Source organism: Hemiscyllium ocellatum, chromosome 16, assembly GCF_020745735.1.
Source record: "Hemiscyllium ocellatum isolate sHemOce1 chromosome 16, sHemOce1.pat.X.cur, whole genome shotgun sequence".
NCBI lineage: Eukaryota > Metazoa > Chordata > Chondrichthyes > Orectolobiformes > Hemiscylliidae > Hemiscyllium > Hemiscyllium ocellatum.
The window spans coordinates 24991650-25016682 of record NC_083416.1 but is presented as its reverse complement, the minus strand read 5'-3'; the positions used below and the strand labels follow the sequence as shown (position 1 = coordinate 25016682).

Here is a 25033-nt window from a genome sequence, read left to right as displayed (position 1 = left end):
GGTTTAAGGTAAGAGAGGAAAGGTTAAAAGAGATCTGAAAAGCAACATTTTCATGCAGTGGGTGGTGCATGTATGGAACGAACTGCCAGAGGAAGTGGTGAACGTGGGTATAATTACAATATTTAAAAGGCATCTGGATGGGTATATGAATAGGAAGGAGTTAGAGGGAAATGGGCCAAGTGCTAGCAAATGGGACGAGATCAGTTTAGGATATCTGGTCAGCATGGATGAGTTGGCCTGAGGATCTGTTTCCATGCTCTATAATGCTATGATTTTGTAACTTGCATGATCTGTGGATAAAGCCATCCTCCTGGTGTGCTTACTTTGAGTGGAGAGCAACCCTGAATAAGATTGCATAGAACCATAGAATATTCTGTCAGCTATTGCTTTGATTGAACCATGTTGTCATATCAAAGAGTAGAATCTGTATGTATGAGCAACAATGCACATCCCATTCATCTGTCATGCTTCCACTGAGTAATATTACAACTCAGGTAGTAAAGAAAGTTGTTCAATCTTTCAGAAAAGCAGTTGAATATTTCACAAGGATGAACATAAAATTAAGCTGCGCCAGTTTTATAGTGTCTGGCTATTTTCATGCCATTTCTTAATACCGTATTGATAAGAAACAGTGGTAATTATTCAATTTTCAGTGAACAAAAAGACAAACAGAAATCCTCTTTTTTGGCTTACTTTAATCATACATTTTGAGCTGTGGTATAGACATTTCCTTTATTTGGACACATGTTTATTGATTTTAGCATCAGCAGTGATTCTTGGAAACACCAGTCTTCCTCATCTTAAACTGTTTTCTTATGGAATCTTTTTAAAGTGATCCCATCACACACTGAGTTCTGAATGCAAGAAGAAATTTAGTCTTTAGTCGAAAGATTCATTGCACAATAAAACAACGTGTTTAGAAAGTATTAAATGAACATTTAAAATGTAACTGAATACTTACTTCAACTAGTTTTCCTCCTTCAATTGTGGCAGTGTGAGTATACTTAGGAAAATTCATGAGGAGCTTTCCTGCGTCTTGGTGTACTGTGACCTGGAGTAAACCAAAAGCACCTTTTCTCAATTATTGCATAGAATTTGTAGCACAGAAACAGACAGTTCAGCCCACCTGGTCTGTGCTGTCGTTTATGTTCCACCCGTGCCTTCCCCAATCTCCTTCCATCTATCCTCATCATCATACTCAACTTTTCCTTCTCTCCACCTCCCCCCATCCCACCCACAAGAGCTTATCTAGCTTTCCCTAAATGCTATTCACCTCTACCTCAAGTGACCACGAAATCTATATTCTAACTAATCTCTGGGGAAGAATGTTTCTACAAAGTTATAGAATATGGGATTGGCAGGATGTCTCTTGGAGATCCAATACTGAATTCTATTGGAGTTAGGATCTAGGATCAAGATATGGTGTCATCAACATAAGATATGCCTTTATGTATCTATATCTGTGTATGTGTTGAATCGCAGTACATTCTGGAATAGAGTCCTAGCTGATAGCTTTAATTCCCTTTTGGAAAGGGATAGAAAGTAACCATTGTCCTGATTGAGAGAAGCACCATACAGCATGGGACTCTGGAATGCTCTGATTTGTATGCTGCGTTAATTATATAGGCAGTAGAATAAATACTTATATGTTTATTTAAATTTATTTATAGTAGATTTTGTTTATTTCCAATAATCTCCAAACTTCATTTATTCGAGATAACACGGAATGAATAAAACTTTAATATTGATTGTACTGCACTGTTCACTTTCTAAAGAATATGGCCAACTTCTATGTCAACACTCAGATTAGTATTCAGAAATAGATTCCATTTCTGTATATTTAGACCATGATCATCTTAGTGTTTACCTGTAAATCAAAAAAGGTTGTTGCAGATTGAGAATGATAGGTTACCTGATTTACTGTCCACGTTGTGTTAAAAAACAATGAAGCTAGTATTGCTGGTAGATACAGAGTTGGATTCCTGTTTTAGGAGTCTCCATTTTATCTCTGCTTCAAACTCCAAACAACTAAGATCTTCTGGTCTCAGCTTAATTGCAAGTACTAACTATGGGGAGACCATGAGATCAACCTAATCACACAGCGCACACTCACTTATTATAAGCAGTGATTGGTGCATTTGATAATGTTCCTGAAGTTTTTTTTACAAGAGAACAAACTTGTTTCCGGATGTCTATCTAAATAGCCTAACTGGTTTACCTCCAATTACCTGTCACTTTTGGGGAAGAAACTAACTCAGACCACCAGTCTGAAAAGCAAGTCTCCTCCACCACCCTCTGACTTCTACCTTCGAGCCAGTTCTCCCTGTATTCCATATGATCTAACCTTGCTAATCAGTCTACCATGAGGAACTTTGTCAAATGCCTTACTGAAGTCCATATACATCTCATCCATTGCTCTGCCCTCATACAACCTCTTCATTACTTCTTCAAGAAACTCAATCAATTAAGTGAAAAACGATTTTCCACATGCAAAGCTCAATCAGTCCTTACCTATCCAAATACATGCAAACCCTGTCCCTCAGGATACCCTCTAACAACCTGCCCACCACCGATGTCAGGCTCATCAGTCTATAGTAAACTAGCTTTTCCTTACTACCTTTCTTAAACAACTGGACGTTAGCCAACGTCCAGTATTCCAGAACTTCACCTGTGCCTATTGGTGATTCAAATATCGCAGCAAGGTGGTGGTGGGGGGGGGGGGGGGGGGGGGGGGGGGGCGGCGGGGCAGCAATCTTTTCCTTTGCTTCCCACAGAGTTCTAGGGTATACCTGATCAGATCCTAGAGATTTATCCAACTCTATGCATTTTAAGACGTCCAGCACCACCACCTCTGTAATATGCACATTTTTCAAGATGTCACTATTTATTTCCCCATGCTCTCTATCTTCCATATCCTTCTCCACAGTAAATATTCGTGCAGAATACTCGTTTAGTATCTCACCCATGTCTGTGTGCCTATGATTAGAGAGTTCCCTATTACAATTGACCACTTGGAACCAGGCCTACTCCTCGTTACATTTGAGCCAGTCTCGGTACCAGAAACCTGTCTGTCAGTGCTTCGTTCCCCTGAGAGTCAATCACCTTCTACATTTTCCAAAACAGCTTACTTGTTTGAGATGGGGATAGCCACAGGAGACTCCTGCATTACCTGCCTCCCTCCTGTATATTTCCTGGAGGTCACCCATCTATCTGGCTGTGACTTTAGTTTATCTCCCTTCCTGCAACTGCCATCCATCACACCCCGTAGCTCCTGTAAATTCGTTATTGCCTCTAACTGCCACTCCAATTGATCCATGTGATCTGTTAGGATTCACAAACAAGCACACTTCCTGCAGACATAATTGTCAGTAACATGGAAACTCTCCCTAATCTTCCACATCATACAGGATGAATACATCACTCTGCTGAAAGCCATCTTTGCACCTTAACAATCTATAGACCCTAAAATAGCACAGTCTTACTGGTCTTAAAAACACTGCTTCAGGCTAACTTAGTACCGATGTGCCACAAAGATCGGTGATCAGTCCATTGCTTTCTGTCATTTATATAAATTATTTGGATGTGAGCATGGAAGTTATGGTTTGTAGGTTTGCAGATGACACTAAAAGTTGAGGTGTAGTGGACAGTGAAGAAGGTTATTACAGAGTACAATGGGCTTTTGATCAGTTGGGCCGGTGGACCAAGGAGTGGCAGATGGAGTTTAATTTAGATAATTGCGAGGTTGCTGCATTTTGGAAAGGCAAATCAGGGCAGGACATTTACACTTAATAGTAAGGTCCTGGGGAGTGTTGCTTGTGATGATGCTACTCCTTTAACAAGATTATGTTGTCCTTGGCTTTCTTTTCAGAAAGGTGGTAAAAACAGCGATTCTGAAAAGTCTGGCTTGGAAGGGTTTTCGGGTCAATTTGATTAAAGCTATCAGATACTGCCTCAGACAATTGGCTTTTAAGTTGAAAAAAAAACACTTGTTCAATGAAAGGGGAGTGGCCAGTTCTCCCAACTCAGCTTCTCTGGTTTGATTTTTTGGCAGTCTGGCTATTCACTGAAAGCAGACAGGCAGTTGTGAAGCTCCTGGACCCAAGAGGAGCAAGTCCATGCTGATCCTCTTCTCTTTCTGTAAGACCCTGTGTTTGATTTTACCTTTTGTGTCAAGGAGTGTTTATGGGGATTGTTGCAAATATTTACAACAGCATCATTAAATTGGGATTATCTGTTGGGTTTTCAGATGTGTCAGGTTATTTGGTTCTCTGTTGTTTGTGTTTCATTTGGTAATGGTGTAAATAAATTTTGTTTTGTTTAAAACTAAGTGGCTTGACCAGCTGCAACCCTCCTGGATTATCCACCATATACCTGCTTAAAACAATTAGCAAAGTTAGGGTCCGGGCTGCTTGCTTGAAATGTTTTGAGGGGGTCTGGCCTGGACCATAACATGCTGAACAAAGAGGCATGGGAGTGGAGTCTTAGATAGATTGGTTAGTGAGGAGGTGTTTAGTGTGCTTGCTTTCATTGGAAAGTGCATTGAGTGTTGGAGTTGGGAGGTCATGTTGCAGCTGTATAGGATGTTAGTTAGGCCACTTTTGGAGTATTGCATGTAATTCTTGTCTCCCTCATTTATGAAGGATGCTGTGAAACTAGAAAGGGCTTAGAAAAGATTTTGCCAGGTTTGAGCGATAGGGGGAGGCTGAATAGGCTGGGGCTATTTTGTCTGAAGGGTGACCTTACAAAAGGATGTAAAATCATGAGGGGCATGGATAGAGTAAATAGTGAAGATCTTTTCCCCAGACTGGGGGCAGTCCAGAACTAGAGGGCGTAGGTTTAAGATAAGAGGGGAAAGATTTAAAAGGGACCGAAGTAGTAACTTATTCACACAGAGGGTGGTGTGTGTGTGAAATGAACCGTCAGAGGAGATGATGAAGACTGGTAAAATTAAAACATTTAAAAAGACATCTGGATAGATATATGAATAGGAAGGATTTAGAGAGATATGGGTCAAATGCTGGCTAATGGAACTAGATTAATTTAGGATATCTGGTTGGCATGGATGAGTTGGACCGAAGGGTCTGTTTCCGTGCTGTACATCTCTATGACTATGACTGTCTAGAAATCTGATGTGTCCTGGAGGCTGACCATTGACTATTGGGAGCCAAATAGAGTCACCCCAATAATGGCACTGACAGTTGCAACTCGCCCCAAAAATGTGAAAAAGCAACCCTCCAAAGCCCACTATTTCACAGGACTGAATGTTAGTAACTGGACAGAAAAACATACAAATGCCAAACTTTAACAAGAGCACCAGCCTTGCAAGTGTCTGACCCTGAACTACCTTTTGCACAGTAGGTAGCAACCACTGACACTACTCTGTTCTGCTACAAAAATGACACAACAGATTTAGATTAGTACATTTGCATCTAGGTTTTTAATTCTGGTTGAGCATGGCTTCTCCATCCATGAGTGACATTTATTGGCAGTTTTCTGGACAGTTCAACACTTCTCATATATTAGATGAAAGTGAGGACTGCATATGCTGGAGATCAGAATCAAGAGTAGAGTGGTGCTGGAAAAGCACTGAAGGTCAGTCAGCATCTGAGGAGCAGGAAAATCGACGTTTTGGGCAAAAGTCCCGATGAAGGGCTTTTGCCCGAAATGTCGATTTTCCTGTTCTTCGGATGCTGGCTGACCTGCTGTGCTTTTCCAGCACCATTCTAATCCTCACTTTTCATATATTGTTGGCTTAAACCCCCTCACCATACTTACCCCTATCCAATTACTGTTAGAGGGCAGAATCAAAGGACAGCATAGTGACTCAGTGGTTAGCACTGCTGCCTCACAGCACCAGGGACCCAGGTTTGATTCCAGCCTCGGGCGACTGTCTGCATGGAATTTGCATGTTCTCCCCGTGTCTGTGTGGGATTCCTCTGGGTGCTCCGGTTTCTTCCCACCGTCCAAAGTTGTGCAGGTCAGGTGAATTGGCCACGCTAAATTGCCCAGTGTCAGGGGTGAATATAGGGTAGGGGAATGGGTCTGTATGGGTTTCTCTTTGGAGGGTCAGTGTAAACTTGTTGGGCCAAAGGGCCTGTTTCCATACTGTAGGGAATCTAATCTCATGCATGGTGAGCTCGATCCACACAGTAAGGTGGACCCTCATGCTCCAACATCAGCATTAAATGCATCCAAGAACCTGCCTTTTTATCAGTCAACCTCAACAATAGCTGTGATGGACACCAGTGCCAAATTCTAGCTACTAACAACCTCAAAGTGCCATTTCTATCCAAATTAAAGGGAGGCCAACTGGACAGGGGATCAAAACAGCCGCTAAAGATTTTCATTGATGATTGAGAATAGGATCAGGAAAACAGGCTGTGGCTTAGAGATTGAGGATTGCAGAGGGAACCCATAACGGAAATAGCTTTAAAGATCCCTAGCCACAGAAGTGCACAAGTCTCGAGCTTGCTGAAGTTAAGTAGGTTGTGGCTAATCAGGAACAGCTCCTGCCACCACTAAACATCTGTTCCATCAGCATAGGCATTTGCAACAACTTCACAGACTTCTTCCCACACTGAGAAAGCAGGGCTCTGTCTCTGCAGACAGAAAGCCCTTCCCATCTATACCTCTGCTAAAATGTGTTTTCCAACAAGGAAAGGTCAGAGTTGGGGGATCATCGAAGTAAAACTTCCCCAGCTTGATACATTCGAACAGACAAACTGAACAAGCAAGGGGTTCGACAAGGACAATCCTGGCAGCCACCAGTCCCTGAACCAGTGCAAACCATAGCAATCACAGTCAAACACACAATCACATTGAGGACTTAAACATGCTCAGAGTTCTGACCCAGATTTGAACTATATCCCCCAAGGAAAATATTCAGGTAGCTATAAAAATTGGGAAAATAAAATTTTGATCAAGGTGGCCTGGTTTTAAAGGACAATCTCTATGCTGGGACCATAATCAAATAATGTTTGAACTTTATGATGTTCATGGACATCAAGGGGTCAATTTCACCTGGGATAGGATTAAAGGTCTGTGCTGGTGGCCCACTCTTGACATCACATTGATATGTACACAGAACAACCTACACCAGTAACCTAACAAGGGCAACTTAAGACACATGTGACCAGTAGAGGGTTTTTGAATCAACCTTCAGCTTGATTACAAGGGTTGAGGGGAATTCAAATAAGTTCTAGTTATCATTGATACCTTTATCAAATTGAAGCATTCCGCACACACACAAACTCAGTAAAGACTAAAGTCTTAGTGCAACAGATTTTCACAAAGTGGAGCCTTCCCCAAGTGTTGAGTCTGATCAGAGCACCCACTTCATTGGACATGTTATGCAAGAAGTTATGGTGTTCTTTGGCATCAATCAAAATGTTCACAATGCTTCTAACCCCCAATCCAGTGGGATCATTGAATGCATGAATTGATACTTCTATTATGCTTGGACCAATCAGAATGGTGGCATGTGGCTCAGTGTTAAATACTGCTGCCTCACAATGCTGAGGACCCAGGTTCGATCCCACTCTTGAGCAACTGTCTATATGGAGTTTGTACATTTTCCCCATGTCTGACTGGGTGTCTTTTAGGTGTTCACATTTCCTCCCACAGTCTAAAGATGTGCAGATTAGGTGGATTGGCCATGCTAAATTGCCCATAGTGTCTAGAGATGTGTAGGTTAGGTGGATTAGTCATGGAAATTGCAGGGTTGTGGGGATAGGGTGAGGGGATGGGTCTGTGTGGGTTCTCTTCAGAGGATCAGTGTGGACTTGATGGGCTGAATGGCCCACTTCCACATTGGAAAGATTCTATGAACTCAAAATAGTTGCCCTCACACACAAACCTCCTGCCCACATCCTACTGGAAAACATAAAAACTGTGGAAATGGCCACAGCCATAAAAATGGGCACAAGACAAAAAAAAACAAAGTTGTGTTTATCTCAATGGCAACATTCACCCCTCAGAAATGAGGTAGGGCAACAAATTATGCTCCAAATCTGTCAGCCTGATCCTTCCTAGTCCCCCAATTTCCCCAAGTTAAACCCTTGTTTTGTAAACTTTTGTTGGATTCAGGTAAAACAGGGTAATACCGCGTAAACCAAATAAAGTCCTGTGCCCCTCAAAGTAACTCCCATCACTTTCAAACCCACTTCGGCAAATGGGGTCTGAAACAAGGTGACAGCTGGAAGATCCTGGTAACCCATGAAACCCGATATTCGAATCTCAGGTTCACCCCCCCCATTCTCAAATGCCACCAGGGACAAGAAGTCTGATGCTGACTTCCCTTCAAGCTACACACCACATTCCCAACCACTCTCTCCACCTAGGGATAGCCGACAATGCTTCAGATACAAAATACAAAACCGATGAACAGAATAGTTGTAGTCTGAGGAGGATGATAGCCCTTCCCCTATTTGTTGGGCATCTCCAATAGAATGCAGACTCCCCAGATGATGATGGATACAGCCCGTACAACCCTGACTCAATTGTCAACATTTACTGAAGCCCAAGAATCACCCACCACACATGTCAAAGGAAAGGGGAGCTAGGAATGGGGCACAATTTAACAATTAAGTAATGTTGCTTAAAATATGAGTCAGATGCTGAACACTGATACTTATAGGAATTAGTCTTGATCTGTGTTAGGAACTGTGATAGAGAAAATACTCCAAGGCAGCAATGAAGCCTTTTATTTCTGTTATGTATAAGTATGATTGCTTAATTTAAACATGTTGCATGGGCAAATAGGAAACCAAGGTATTCATGAAATTGGTTAATTTCTGATGTAATAATCAATTTATGGTGTACAGAAAACCCAAAAAGTGTTCCACATTTTGTTTCATGAGCGTAGGGATCATGGATGGTTGGTGAGGATTCACTGTGAATGGGTGCACGATAGTGAGATATGGAGCACAGCCTGGACAAAGGATTCAAATTTAGCAAACAATGCCCTGGGAAGCCCCAGCAGGGAGAATTTCTAGAATATGAAACTAAAAACTAGACCAAGGCCAGCAAAGGCTCTTTCCACAGCTTGTCTCACAAGCATTCCAGGTTCATGTAACAGACTAGTAATTAAGCCCATAGGCAAAATTTTATTAGACAATGTCCATCATGAATTAATGCCGATAATAATAGATATATCAGGGATTCAACCACTGGAGTGGCGCCCTTCCCCATTGAAATTACTATACTCACACCTGACTCATAGTACAATGGGATGAGGGACAGGAAAATATAAGGGTAAATCATGATCTGTAACTAATAAGTGTGAGACAAGGGAGCTCATTAATTATCAAGCTACAGTAAATAGGGCAGGAATGTCACACTGAGGCAATTAACCTTGGCATGTCCAATAACAGTTGCCCCCCAGCATATCAAAGAGATCCTAGGCTTAGGGTGGCATGGTGGCACAGTGGTTAGCACTGCTGCTTCACAGCACCAGAGACCTGGGTTCAATTCCCGCCTCAGGCGACTGTCTGTGTGGAGTTTGCATGTTCTCTCCGTGTCTGAGTGGGTTTCCTCCGGGTGCTCCGGTTTCCTCCCATAGTCCAAAGATGTGCGGGTCAGGTGAATTGGCCATGCTGAATTGCCCGTAGTGTTAGGTAAGGGGTATGGGTGGGTTGTGCTTCGGCGGGTCAGTGTGGACTTGTTGGGCCGAAGGGCCTGTTTCCACACTGTAAGTAATCTAATCTAATCCCAATCATTTCTAGTGACAGAATGGGATTCAGAACTTTTGAAGAAAACAGTGGCATTATAAAGAAAGGAACTGGAAGGGATATCATAATACTCTCCCATATGCTATAGAAAGAAAGATGTCACTGATAGGGACCAGTCCAACCAAATGCGAACAAAGGATCTCATGTTATATATTCATACTCAGTATACGCTAATGAAAATGCCCAAAGCAATTTTAAAACAATTAACACAGAACATAGAACATTACAACGTAGTACAGGCTCTTCGACCCTCAATGCTGCACTGACAGCGAAAGCAATCTGAAGCCCATCTCACCTACACTATTTCATTTTCATCCATATGTTTATCCAAGGACCATTTAAATGCCCTGAAAGTTGATGAGTCTACTACTATTGGATGGCAGTGCATTCCATGGCCCCTACTACTCTGAGTAATGAAACTACCACTGACATCTGTCCTAAACCTATCACTCCTCAATTTAAAGCCATGTTCCCTCTTGCTAGCTATTACTATCCCAGGAAAAAGGCTCTCATTGTCCACCCTATCTAACCCTATGATTATCTTATATGTCTCAATTAAGTCATCTCTCAACTTTCTTCTCTAACTAAAATAGCCTCAAGTCACTCAGCCTTTCATCATAAGACCTTCCCTCCATACCAGGGATTATCCTAGTAAACCTCCTCGGAACCCTTTCCAAAGCTTCCACAACCTTCTTATAATGCGCTGACCAGAACTATGCGCAATACTTCAAGTGCGGCCCCACCAGAATTTTGTATAACTGCAACATCACCCCATGGCTTTAAACTCAACCTCTCTCCCAATAAAAGCGAACACACTGTATGCCTTCTTAACAACCCTCTCAACCAGAGTGGCAACTTTCAGGGATCTATGTACATTGACACAGAGATATCTCTGTTCATCTATACAACCAAGAATCTTACCATTAGTCCAGTACTTTGTATTCCTGTTGCTCCTTCCAAAGTGAATCACCACACATTTTTCTGTATTAAACTCCACTTGCTACACTCAGCCCAGCTCTGCAGCTTGTCTATGTCCCTCTGTAACCTACAACATCTTTTGGCACTATCCACAACTCCACAAAGCTTAGCGTCATCCACAAATTTACTGACTCATCCTTGTATGCCTCCTCCAGGTCATTTACAAATATAACAAATAGCAGGAGCCCCAAAGCAGATCCTTGCAGTACACCACTAGTAACTGAACTTCAGGATGAACTTTTCCCATCAACTACCACCCTCTGTCTTCTTTCAGCTAGTCAATTTCTGATCCAAACAATTAAATCACCTTTAATCCCATGCCTCTGTATTTTGTGCAATAGCCTACTGTGGGGAACCTTATCAAACACCTTACTGAAATCTATATACACCACATTCACTGCTTTACACTCATTCATCTGTCTGGTTACCTTCTCAAAGAACTCAATAAGGTTTGATAAGCATAATCTACCCTTCACAAAATCTTGTTGACTATCCGTAATCAACTTATTCCTTTCTAGATGATTTAAAATCCTATCTTTTATAACTCTTTCCAACATTTTACCCACAACTGAAATAAGGCTCACTGGTTTATAATTACCAGGGTTGTCTCTACTCACCTTCTTGAACAAGGGGACAACATTTGCTATCCTCCAGTCTTCTGGCACTATTCCTGTAGACAGTGATGCCATAAAGATCAATGCCAATGGCTCTGCAATCTCCTCCTTAGCTTCCCAAAGAATCCTAGGATAAATCACATCCAGCCCAGGGGACCTACCTATTTTCACACTTTTCAGAATTGTTGATTTAAACTGTACTTTGGAGGCTAGGGGTCTGAGGACTGACATTATGTCAGTCTCACAGAGCGGGAGGGAGAATATTCTGTCATTACTTTAATCAGGTAATACCAGTATGAGGATTCAACCTGTCATACCACTGATGCCACTTTTTGTACTAAACATTATATTCCTGTGCGGATATTCATAATAAACCACTGACATCCATTGAAGGCAAGTGACATTCAGAAACCCTAGTGACAAATTAAGAGAACTTTTTGGGAACTATTTTGAGAAACATGACACAGGTATAAAACCTCTGCTGGAATACAGTTAATGAGTGACCACCAAACCTTTGCTTGAATAATATAACACGTGAAAGAGTGTAAAAATAGGATCAATGAGATTAAACCCACTAACTGGTAGGTTGAATTTTGGAATTGGAATTTAAATGCACACATTCATCTGTGGATTTGCCTCCTTTCACACATTAGCTGTAGACCTAATTGCATTTACTTTAGTCTGCCTCATTGCACCAGCAGCTAAACACGCCAGCTGGAAGATTGACACATTCACTATGAGCACTGCATATTGATGTGAACAAGGCCTCTAGGATGGAAGGAACTCCCAGGATTATTATCACTACCCTCACCTCTATTATTCTTATCACTGGATTTTGTTTATTGCAATGCATGTTTCTTTTATGTCTACGTATTTGCGTCTCACAAATTCTGTATGGGCTGTCATGATGGATTTCTTTTCTCTCAGTCTATACATGTAACCAAATCACTTATCAAATATTTAACAGCATGCTTGACCAAAGTGTACAATGGCTTTCACAATGACAACAAACAAAACTAACCATGTACAGTTAGAAATTCAGTTGATCAGTTAGTAACATACAGATTTACCTTGACTTTGTCACAGTTCAGCGTCTCAATTTCTGACTCCTGGCCAACAATAAATTTATTGGTTGTAGTGTGGCATGGATAAATTTGAGACCAAGTAAATTCATTTCCATTCTGAACAATCTCTGTGACAAACTTCAAAGTTTTCCCACGCTCAATGGCATCATCAGGTACACCTACAGAGTGAATAACAAGTGCCATATTAGTACAAAGAATTGGAAACAACCGACAATGTTGAATACTGTCATAGACATTCATTTTCGCTTTTTTCTGTATAAGTACTGATGGTTTTGGCTTCCTGGAGATGACTTTGAAATATTGGAATTTATCTTTAAAGCAACAACTTCTAACTGTCCTGCAAAAAATTGTTCAACATTCAAATAATATATGCAAATAATTTCTGGCCAGGACACTATAAGGGAATGTGAACGAATTAGAGAAACTGCAGAACAGTTTGAATGATTCCAGGACGAAAAATTTCAGTTATGCAAATTGATTGAAGAAGTTGGGGATCGTTCTCCTTGAACAGGAGAAATTTATGAGGAGATCTATAGAAGTTCACAAAATCGTGTAATAGAGAAGACAGGGAGAAACTATTCTCACTAGTGAAAGGATCTAAAGCCAGAGGACTCAGATTCAAAGTGATTTACAAATGGAGCAAATATGTTGCAAGAAAAATCTTTTTCATACAGTGAGCAGTTATGGTGTGTAATGTATTGCCTTTAAGTATGATGGAGGCAGGTTCAATAGGACTTTCAAGAGGATATTTGGTGATTATTTGGAAGGAAATATTGTACAAAGGTATGTCTAAAATGCAGGAGATTGCTACTAGGTAAAGATGTTCATTTGATGAGCCAGTACGGACTCAACAGGTTGCATAATTTCCTTCTGTGCCAGAGAACCTCTATGGTTCTCACTCACAGACTGGTTACTCAGTTGTGGAGGTTTCTCTAGATGTCAATCAGCCCTTCAGCTGCTGTCCTAGCCTCACAACAAATGTGGACGAACAAGACTGATTTTATCTGTTCCCCCCATTAGGTCTCAATTATAAAGCTATTCATATTGATCATATCTGCATCACATGGACTGTAATAGTTCAAGAAGAGAGTTCACCACTTGTTCAAGATCAGTTTGGGACATACAATCAATGTGCACATTACCATCCACATTTGCATGCCAAGAACAAATCTTACAAAAACTGTTATGCAACGTTCATATGACTGCAAGTCCAATGTGACCATGTTTCATTCTTCACAAAGGTATGAGCGTTCCCTCATGCCGCAACTAGGATAATAATCTACTCCAGATTGTGTTAGAATGTCCAGATATTAAAGAAAAAATTTCTAGAAATTGCTGTGAGCAAACCCTGCAGAAAAATCATAGGGAAATGAAAGAAAAATGTAAAATAAAAAGTGGGACTGGAAAGGCACAGCAGTAAGGCAGCATCAGAGGAGCAGGAATGTTTCCAGATGGGATGCTTCATTACATTTTGTTGACTCTAACATTCTGCAGTCCTTGCTATCTCCAAGTCACCGAAAAATGTATTTTATTTACTTTGAGCACATTTTTGTTTATTAGTTTTAAGGTATTCCTGAAAAAAAACAAATTATGGAAGTTTTCTACTTGCACTCATCAGGTCAGAATTGTGAGAACATCAAATTTCAAAGGGAACAATAATTTATACTACAAGGATAGCTATTTATTTCTCTCTTTCTACAGTGATGTTTAAGCTCTGTACTTCCAAACAAGAGGTTATAAAAGTATGGGAGATGGAGAGACAACTTGTTAGACTGGTGAGGTAAATATACTTCGCCTCACAGGTGGCATGAAAATGGATGACAGTTAAATAGGGTTGACTAAAGTGATCACCTTTTACTGGTTTAGGAATAAGACAAAAGATCTCATTTTCCTGACCTTGTCAGCAGCACTCAATAAATTCCAAGGTTGACAGCTGAGAGGCAGGCTGGCACTGGGATTGATATTTCCTTCCCTTTTTCCGAATGCCAGCTGTTTTGGCCTGAGCCAAGTTTATGCCATATTAATTTTAATAGACATGGGCATGAAGAATAGTAACAGTGTTTTTTTGGTAATGTGATGAATCTGATGAAGGCTCCTGTCTGAAATGTTGATTTTCCTGCTCCTCAGATGCTGCCTTACCTGCTGTGCCTTTCCAGCACCACTCTAATCTTGACTCTAATCTCCAGCATTTGCAGTACCCACTTCTGCCTATTCAGCCCAGCAAACCTGTTCCAGCCAATCAATTAGATGGTAGCTAACCTGTAACCTAGCTACATCCCTGAACTCCATATGTCTAAATACCATTGGGTAAATAAAAAATAACCATTGATCTCAGATTTAAAACTATTATTTGACCATAAAACCATAAGTTATTGGGGCAGAATTAGGCCATTTGACCCATCAGATCTGCTCTGCCATTTGATCACGGTTTGATATGTTCCTTAACCTCATTCTTCTGTCTTCTCTCCATAACCTCTAATCCTCTTACTAATCAAGAACCTATCTATCACGCAATGACTTGGCCTCCACAGCCTTCCTTGGCAATGGGTTCTACAAATGCACCACCATCCAACCGAAGAAATTTGTCATTGTCTCTGTTTTAAACAGTCAGCATAAGGAGTGAGGAACTGTTGGGCATTCTAAAAATCATGAAGGTGGACAAGTCCGCAGGTCTGGAACAGATCTATCCCAAGTTACTGAGGGACATGAGAGAGGAAATAGCTTGGGCATTAACAGATATCTTTGCACCATCTTTGAACATTGGTGAGGTCCCAGAGGACTGGAGAATTGCTAATGTGGCCCCCTTGATTAAGAAGGGGAGCAGGGTAATCCAGGTAATTATCGAATGGTGAGGGAAGTGACGGTAGGGAAGCTGCTGGAGAAGCTGCTGAGGGATAGGATCTATTTATATTTAGAAGAAAATGAGCTTATCAGTGTTAGGCAACATTGTTTTGTGCAGAGAAAATCACGTATTACCAACTTAATAGAATTCTTTGAGGAAGTGATAAAGTTGATTGATGAGGGAAGGGCTGTAGATTTCATATACATGGACCTCAGTAAGGTTCCCCATGGTATGCTGATGGAGAAAGTGAAGTCGCATGGGATCCAGGATATACTAGCCAGATGGATAGAGAACTGTCTGGGCAACAGGAGACAGAAAGTAGTAGTCGAAGGGAGTTTCTCAAAATGGAGAAGTGTGACCAGTGGTATTCTACAGGGATCTGTGGTGGGACCACTGTTGTTTGTGATAAGGAGGAAAGTATAGGTTATCTGATTAGCAAGTTTGCAGATGACACGGAGTAACAGATAGTGAAGGGAACTGTCAGAGAACGCAACAGAATATAGATAGATTGAACAGTCGGGCAGAGAAATAGCAGATAGAGTTCAATCTGGGCAAATATGAGGTGATGCATTTTGGAAGATTCAATTCTAGAGTGAACTATGCAGTAAAGGTAAATGCCCTGGAGAAAATTGATGCACAGAGAGATCTAGATGTTCAGGTCCATTGTACCCTAAAGATGGCAACGCAGTCAATAGAGTCGTCAAGAAAACATATGGCATGCTTTCCTTCATTGGATGGGATATTGAGTACAAGAGTTGGCAGGCAGGTCATATTATAGTTGTATAAGACTTTGGATCGGCCACATTTTGAGTATTGCGTTCGGTTCTGGTTGCCATATTACCAAAAGGATGTGAATGCTTTGGAGAGAGTGCAGAGGCAGTTCACCAGGATGTTGCCTGCTATGGAGGGTGCTAGCTATGAAGAGAGACTGAGTAGATTAGGATTATTTTCATTGGAAAGATGGAGGTTGAGGGGGGATCTGATTGAGGTCTACAAAATCATGAGAGATACAGACAGGGTGGATCGCAAGAAACTTTTTCCCAGAATGGGGGACTCAATTACTAGGATTCATAAGTTCAAAGTAAGATGGGCAAGGTTTAAGGGAGATACTTGTGGAAAATTCTTTATGCAGATGGTGGTGGGCGCCTGGAGTGTGTTGCCAGCGAAGGTGGTAGAGGTGGGCATGATAGATTCATTTAAGATGTACCTAGACAGATACATGAATGGGCAGGGAGCAGAGGGATACAGGTGCTTAGAAATTAGGCGACAGGTTTAGATAGAGAATCTGGATCAGCACAGGCTTGGACGGCCAAAGGGCCTGTTCCTGTGTTGGAATTTTCTTTGTTCATTATTCTAAACCCTTCACCTGTGCCCTCAGGTCCTAGTTTTCCCTATTAGTGGAAACATCTCTTCCACTTCCACTCCATCAAAGATAAGCTGACATCAACTGCTTTAAAGAGGAGTGGTACATACTTCAGTTCCATTTTGCTCCAAAAAAGGTGTTCTCCAATTTCTGTCTTGAATGACTCCACTCTGTCTTCAAGATCATGTTATCTTCTTCCCATCAGCAGAAAAAAAGTTATTTTTTCTATATACTCTATCAATTCTTTTCAAAATCACCCCATTTCAGAAATCTAGTTAATTTAATTGCTGTTCATATTGTAATCCTTGAAGCTCTGGTAACATTATGGAGAGTCTGATTTGCAAGCTTTCCAAAACAAATATGTCCTTTATATGTTATGGTGCCCAGAGCTATCCATAATACTCCAGATGTTGTTAATACAAGGCTTTATACAAGAGAACCAACAGAGAACCAAATCATCCTCCTTTTCTTAACCCTCTAGTTAGAAAGGTTAATTTTCCATTAGTCTTATAAATTGGTTTGCCACTTAGATTAACATATTTTCGATATTTGTGTACATGGACCCTTAATTCTCTTTGGACTTAGTTTTCCATCATTTGGAAATACTCAGATATTGCTTTATCTCCCCAACGTAGTTTTCTCCCACTTAGCTGTACTGAAAATCATTTGCCGCATATTTAATCTATCAAAGACTCTTTATAAAGTTATGCTGTGGTTAGCACATCTTAACTATGGCAACAACCTTTGTATCATGGCAAATATGAATATTTGGGAAGTAAAGAAATTAGCCTAACTGTTTGTACACAAAGCCAAATGTAACAAAAGTAATTAAATTGGAGGAGCGTGCAGAAAAGGAGTTATTTAGTTGATGGGAGGAAGGACAGAAAGGAAACCAGCATAGTCTAGATGAGAAATGGCAGGGAAAGGCAAGTAGAGATATAGCAAGCAGAGAGGGGGAAGATGATGGATAAAGGGGAAGACAAATGGGCAAATGGTGAGAAGAGGGAATCGGATCAAATAAAAACAAGGGAAAAATGGTGAAAAATAACAAGGAACACAGAGCTAAAGTGATTGTTTGAGAAATGACCATTTCTGAAGTTCAGGATTAATATTATATAAATAAAACTACCAGTGACATTTGAATTATTTTATTTCTTTAATGTCAGATTTGTTGCAGTACTGCATGAGTTGAAAGTTTTTCGTTTTAAACCAAGACTGGTTGGATTTGACCTGCTAGCAATCTGAGGATTAAACTGCTCACTGTTGTTGCCTCAGCATACCTAAGAATGTTTTGAGTCATTGCCTGTGTTATTTTTTGCATTGAGCCTAATTATTGTACAGTTCATTTTAAAGGGCGTGATCTCCACAGAGAATAGCTTCAGGGGATTAAGAAAATGAAATTGCAAATCGAGAAAGTTTTAGACTGGCAAAACTATAATAAAAATCATCAGAATATTGCCAGACTTATTATATTTTATAAAAATGTATCTTTCAAATGAAATTTGTTAAATTCCCTTCCCCAAGGTCAAGTAAGTGAACTGGTTCCTGACTTCTTATTTTATGTCATGAGATGTGAAGTTATTGTTCCTCATGTTGTTTTAAAGCCTTCATTGTGGAAAATAATAGAATGGAAGACATTGCATTTCATTACTGATATACAAAAATTTTATTTATCTTTTTGCAAGCTCACTAAATCCCTTTTATTATCTGCTCCTTCTCTGTGTATAAACTGGGAGACATAGTTTAAAAATAGAAAGGGCCATTGAAGCAAGTAGTAAAAATGTTGTGAGGAATACGGTTTATACTTCCAGAGAGGACATTGACGTATATGGTGGGTAAACAGGGGGCTGGAAGAGCACAGCAAGCCAGGTAGCAACAGGAGGCAGAAAAGCCCGACGTTTGGGTATAACCCTTCTTCAGGAATAAGGGTGGGGAGTGGGGGTAGGGGGAGTTGGAAATAAAGTGAAGTGAGATGGAGGGAATCAAAAAGTGAATGGTTTTGTTGGTCCCAAAAGAGAGATTTATTAGCAATGATATTTAGAAAAGTTTCAAATGAGTTGTTTTCTTTTGCGCACTGCTTTTTATGCCCCTTCCTCTGCTAATGCACAAACAAGCTATTAACAGTTTGATGATTGCTCTCTGCTGTTTTTCCCTAGTGACCATAATTTATTTGGCATGTGAATGTCAGTAAGACTTTCAACCTGGAGGACCCTTAACTGCCTGATTCAATCGTTAGTCAACATCCACATATGTTCACTTTCAGCAGGGCTTGCTGACTGCAATTAGGCTGAAAAACGTGGTTAAAACTGACCTTTTTGATCATAGGGGTGAAGGCTGGTTATAACAACCAACATACCAGAGATCAATTAAGGTAGCACAGGCTGACGATCAAACTGAAACATTTCTAGCTGATATGGATCATATAATCATTGAATAAACTAAATGAGCCGGCTGGATAGCACATAATAGAAAATTTACTTTTTTAAAAAATTCATGTCTATAATTTCATTACAACTAATACAATCAGGAATTTTGGATCTGTGCTGTGTCATTTTAAAATTACAAACTGCACCGGATACTCTTTGCATGATGACCCATTAAATTTGTTTTTACTAACTTTTTCCTGCAAAAAGCATGGTGTACTTTATTACATTGATACATATGTGATCTAAGTAGTGACATTACCACAAAACGCTTCCTTACCTAAAGCCTTCATAAACTGTTCATAGTTCTCGTCACTCTCAAGTGTGTATTTGCCAGTGAAATTCATCTTGCTGTAAAATTTGAATTAAATAATTAATAAATCCTATGACAACAAAAGCGGCAGGCACCGTGGAAGATGTTCAGAGTCTATATATTTCATCTAAGTCATTAGTTTGACCTTTCATTAAATTTTAGTTATAGAAATTTTTTCAGGGCTAGTTGTTGAACTATTTTAAAAAGGTGTGGTGTACAGCTCATACAAGTCTTCTGGCTCACACAATCTGGATCTAAATGACAAAATACTTACAACCAGGGTAAGTTCCTCCAAGACAAAAAGGAATACCCTGAACTGTTGGAAAAAACAGTAAATCCAAGCAACCTGGTCAAACTTAAATGAGAATTAACATTGGTTCCAAGGCAGAATACAGCAAAGGTTCAAAGCATTGTTGGTAGGAATATAAGAAGATAACCCTTCAGCAGTGACAAAGAACTGGCCTGATGTTTCACATGATTGAGAGGGTGTCAGGCTTGCCCAAAGTCAAAATGGAGGTCTGAATCCATTTGTTCAGACCCTTAACCGGGATGTTTAATCCCTGAGCCAGGTTCCCCTTCTTTCTGTGATCAGGTGGGCTATGGGTGTGGTGAGAATTACCCAGGTTACACTTGCATATCTGTAATTCAGAGGGGCAATTATGCATAAGATTTCTGAAGCCATATTGATTTCACCAGCCACCATTGCCACAATGTGATGTATGTTAGTTCACTGTTTGATTGACAGGTCCAAGTGCTAAGAAAGGCTTTGGTATGGGGCTATGAATACAGATGTTTGTTTTCAAAAGGGATTAAGTAATTGAAGATGTTTTAATGCAATCGATGGGATTGTGTACATTTAGAATTATTTTTAAAAAGTGAATCCTCCAATTGACACACACAAACTTCATTATATTTAATCTTAGCATGAGCCCTCAGGTCTGCTGAATGAATTTACATTGAGGCTGCAGGGGCAAGGGGTTATGGAGGCGGTAGAGGGAGAGGCATTGCAAAGGAAGATATGAAGGGCTCATGGAGAGTGGATAGGGGGCATAGGTTGGCATGGCGGCTGTAAGATAATGGAGGTGTAGATTGAAGGGCAAGAGATGACGTGTGTTGGTTAGAAAGGAGCATGGGGATTGTGTAGAAGGGTGAAGAGATACTTTTTAAGGGTGTAACAAATTCTTGGATCAAAAAGTGAAGCATTTTCTATAGCCTGTCTCCACACACAGCAGATCTATGCTGCCTTCAGTCTTTCTGGAAGTGCAGGTCTGTCTCCAGTACAACATGCACCACACCAGAGTCCAATTGTAACAGCTGGTTCACATTCTCCTGGATTGGGTTTGTGGAACTGGGAATTGTAGTGGCTCTGCACCTCCTGTGTGCCTGCATATTCACGGGTGTTCCAAATTAGCAGTACTTAATGATTTCACAATTCATGAAATGTCTTTACTGAGTTATGTTGAAATCTCAGAAATCAGGTTAATCAGATTAAACCCTGACTAGCAAACAAACCAGGAAATGCCCATCTGGTTGTCATTGCATTGAATCATCTAATAATGGAACTAAAAAGAATAATAAAAGAAAGGTATATCAGATAATAATGGTCAGCTACCATACTTTTGGGCATTTTGAAAAATGGGGAATAGATTTTATGGAACATGGAAAAGACAGAAATATACTTTGTAGGGTGACTGAATTTGGCAGCAACTGCTATTTCAATTCCCCACCAGTAGGTTGAAGTGCAGAGATGATGTCAGTGGTGTGTTTATGATGTTGCAGGCTTGAAGTCCATCATGTGGCAGTTTTATTTAAACATGTAATGTATTTGCATGTCATGACGACTCCAGAGACACATGTGAATGTTTGGAGTGGGGAAAAGGCTCGTACTTGGAGTTGTACTTCTAGAGAGGGTGAGGGTAGGGGGTGGGGGGTGGGGGAGTGGGGTAAAGCTGGGAATTGGTATTTGGAACATGGTAAAAATAAGAAAATGACAGTCCTCAATGGCAGGTTCAGCACATCATCTTGTGGGTCCACGTCAGAGTGTTAGCCAACAAGATCCTTTAGCAGGCTTTGAATTTACCTCCTACTTTTCCACTATTTCTGCTGATCTCAGAGTGATCTCAGGCAATGTTTATTTTTACAATGCATGGAATGAAAGGCCAAGTGAGCTTACAACTTTAACAATGTAACACAGAGTGGTCAATACAACACTGCACACTAACATGAATATTCAATTGAGTAACTTCAAGAACACCTCTCATTTCACCACAGAAATAAAATGTACCTAACTCCCATGTAACCTTCAATGCATGATCGCTACGAAATGCGCCAGTAAATGTAGCAAACTAAGGTAGTCTCAACAGATGCTGCCAGATCTGCTAGGTTACTCCAGTGCTTTCCACTATTAAATTGAAAAAGACCTTCTCTAATTTTATGAGATCTAACAATTAATTAAAACATCCAACATTGGGAATTTCATGAATTAAAAAATGACAAGTGCCCAGCGAAAGAAGATTTACTACAATAAGTATCCAGTGAAATGTAAATGACAGAAGCGGCACTGTTAAGTATCCATTCAGAAATTGTATGGAAAATTGTTTGGTTCATGACAAATTCTTGGATCAACTTTGAACTTCAAGGTGAGAAAATACAAGTAAGCTCAGTACTGAGGATCAGCACATGATATTCTGAATGCTAAATTGGTCTAGGCCATCTGCAAATTTAAAGCCCTCCCCCCTAAAATATGTAACAAAATCAAATTACAGACTTTGATATATTTATGATGGACTTCTTGTTAAACGGAGAGGGTTTCAAACAAATAAATTACTTTCTTGCTTACAACGCTGAAATACATTATCTTTTAATAGAATCTCTCCAGTGTGGAAACAGGCCCTTCGGCCCAACAAGTTACTCTGAAGAATAACCCACCCAGACCCACTCCCCTACTACTTTACATTTACTCTAGACTAATGTACTTAACTTACACACACACACACACACACACACACACACACACACACACACACACACAAAAACCCACATGTACATATATACATATACATTTGTGGGGTGAATTTGTACTTGCAGAGTTACATTGTACTTTGCTCAAAAATTGCATGAATTCCTGCAAGACTCTGTTAACTCACTTTTTAGATTAAAATCAGTCTAATCATTATGACACAGACAGGGAACACTGGGGGCTAACACCTTCAACTTATTATCTGGCTAACACCAATTGTTACAGTTAACCTGAGAATGTAACTTTTTGTTTTTAAAAAAAGGTTTTGTGATTTACATATGAAAGATGTGAAACTATCATGGTCATTCTAACAGATGGGAGACTTAACAAACAATCAAGGTATTTTTCAATGTATAATTTCAGTTACATCACACTGTAAACCTTTGCTATAAATTCTGTGTTTTACAATTGTGTACTCCACAACCACTTGATGAAGGAGCGATGCTCCAAAAGCTAGTGCTTCCAATTAAACCTGTTGGACTATAACCTGGTGTTGTGTGATTTGTAACTAAATATATGCAGAGATGAACAGTTAATAATGGCTTCTTTTTACATATGGGATAATAATAACATTCAACTCTAGATTCCAGATATTTACAAACTTCCTTTTTAATATAACTCTTGTCAAATCTAAGAATAATCTGAAGGTAAACTATTCCAAAGTCACTTCATTTGAATAATCTGAAAGCTCAAAATTCAAACCTTGTTGTCTTATTAAAATGTTACTTAACTTGAAAGAATGAATGATTCAAATCATAAATCTCCAGTCCTTGTGAAACATCAGGAGACATTTCACTATGTCAAGTTATTTTTAATTAGCTTAAAATAATATTTTAAAATTGTACAAATTACTTAACTGGACATTTTAATCAAAAATCAGGGGACATTGACAGTTGGCAGTTAATGGTTTTCATGATAATATTTGTTATGACCTTTGATTCTTTTTTTTGAAGTTAGTTATCTTTGTTCTTAATTTTTTATTGTGAATTTGGTAACTTTACTGCTCTGCTATTTACAACCATCATAAACATTACATTCAACTTTCAACTGGAGTAGGAAGGTATCATATTATTTATACAGCTGACACATCTGTTTCACAAGACAAAAATCATGTTTTTAAATGTGTATTATCTAGGCTAGAAAATTGTAGCTACAAGAGTAAATGAGTTGAACTGCCTCTTTTCCTAACTTAAAAAAAAACTTCTACTTTATCAGCACGCATTCTGCAATATTCTAGTGAAAAATATGAATAATTCTCCAGACTTTATTAAGTCATCAGTACCAAAGTCTTCTCATAATAGATGCTCAGTAAGGGGGAGATTGGCTGACCTGATCTCAAACATGATTTGTGGCAAACATCCTGTGAAATTTTGAGGCCATAAAATTCTTTGCACTCAAGAGAGAGTCTGAGAGAGTCCCAAATAATTTTTGCTGTCTGTCAGAAAGAGATTTCCATTCTCCAAAAAAAGTCTCCTTTAATTTAAAGCTCTTCTTCTACAAGCAATAGAATAAGGGAGGTGGTGAGCTCAGGTCAGTGAGTTGCAATGTTATACATAGAGTAAAAAGTGAGGTCTGCAGATGCTGGACATCAGAGCTGAAAATGTGTTGCTGGTTAAAGCACAGCAGGTTAGGCAGCATCCAAGGAACAGGAAATTCGACGTTTCGGGCCAGAGCCCTTCATCCTGATGAAGGGCTCTGGCCCGAAACATTGAATTTCCTGTTCCTTGGATGCTGCCTAACCTGCTGTGCTTTAACCAGCAACACATTTTCAACAATGTTATACATAGTATACTGGCTACTATGTGTATAGATTTCACTTTGGCAAAACAAAGTTTAAGAATTGCACAGTCCTGAAGGCTAAATTGTAAATCACGAGCACACAAAACCTGTAAAATCTTGGAAATTATTAATAATGTAAAAATACTATTGAATTTTTTACCAAATGAAATTCTGGAATTTAGTACAGGATAGTAACTTCCTGAAACTGGGTTTTTTCTAAGCAGTCACATTAATTGATATGTGAGACAAGAGTTAAAAAAAACTTACCTGAGTTGGTAAACAGATACCATTCACAGGTAGGAGCAACTCATGCAGGTTTTAAGTCATTAGTAAGAATAAATGCAGTCTTTTAATCTATCAATGCGTCCTATTTTTCTTTTCTCATCAAATAAAGCCCTCTAGTGGTTATTGCGTTCTACAGAAGTCACAACATACCAAAATACATAGTATATTCAAAACTCAATCATTTGAGTTTTATGAACCTCAGTTCTCTAAATGACCCTAAGTTATTTTTGTCAAAACATGAACGATTAAGAAATCCTGTCTGGATTGCAAGCAATTGTTGATCATTGAGTGAAGTCAAAGGATAATGAAGATTGGATTGGATCATTCACCTAATGCTGAAAATGTGTTGCTGGAAAAGCGCAGCAGGTCAGGCAGCATCCAAGGAACAGGAAATTCGACGTTTCGGGCATAAGCCCTTCATTATTCACCTACTGTACAGGATGATAATCTAAATGCTTCTTAAGCATACTTATGCCATAGCTCATGAAAACAATTCCAGACCTATCTGTGATAACCTAAGCTACGCATGGCTTTGTGAGTGGGAGATCATTCCTCACAAATTTGTTGGAGTTCTTTGATGAAGTGATCAGGAAGTGGGGTGGGG

General features: G+C 39.7%; 1 protein-coding gene across 1 annotated transcript; it reads right to left on the bottom strand.

Annotated features, from left to right (window-relative positions):
* Window positions 1-677: 677 nt before the first annotated feature.
* On the bottom strand, window positions 678-24537 carry LOC132823162 (gastrotropin-like). The gene is made up of 5 exons (XM_060836737.1): window positions 24412-24537; window positions 19314-19384; window positions 12391-12563; window positions 962-1051; window positions 678-854 (listed from the first exon to the last, which is right to left on the bottom strand). Exons 1-5 carry the CDS (start codon window positions 24432-24434, stop codon window positions 801-803), a joined length of 411 nt encoding a protein of 136 aa, XP_060692720.1. The 5' UTR covers window positions 24435-24537; the 3' UTR covers window positions 678-800.
* Between the last annotated feature and the right edge of the window lie 496 nt (window positions 24538-25033).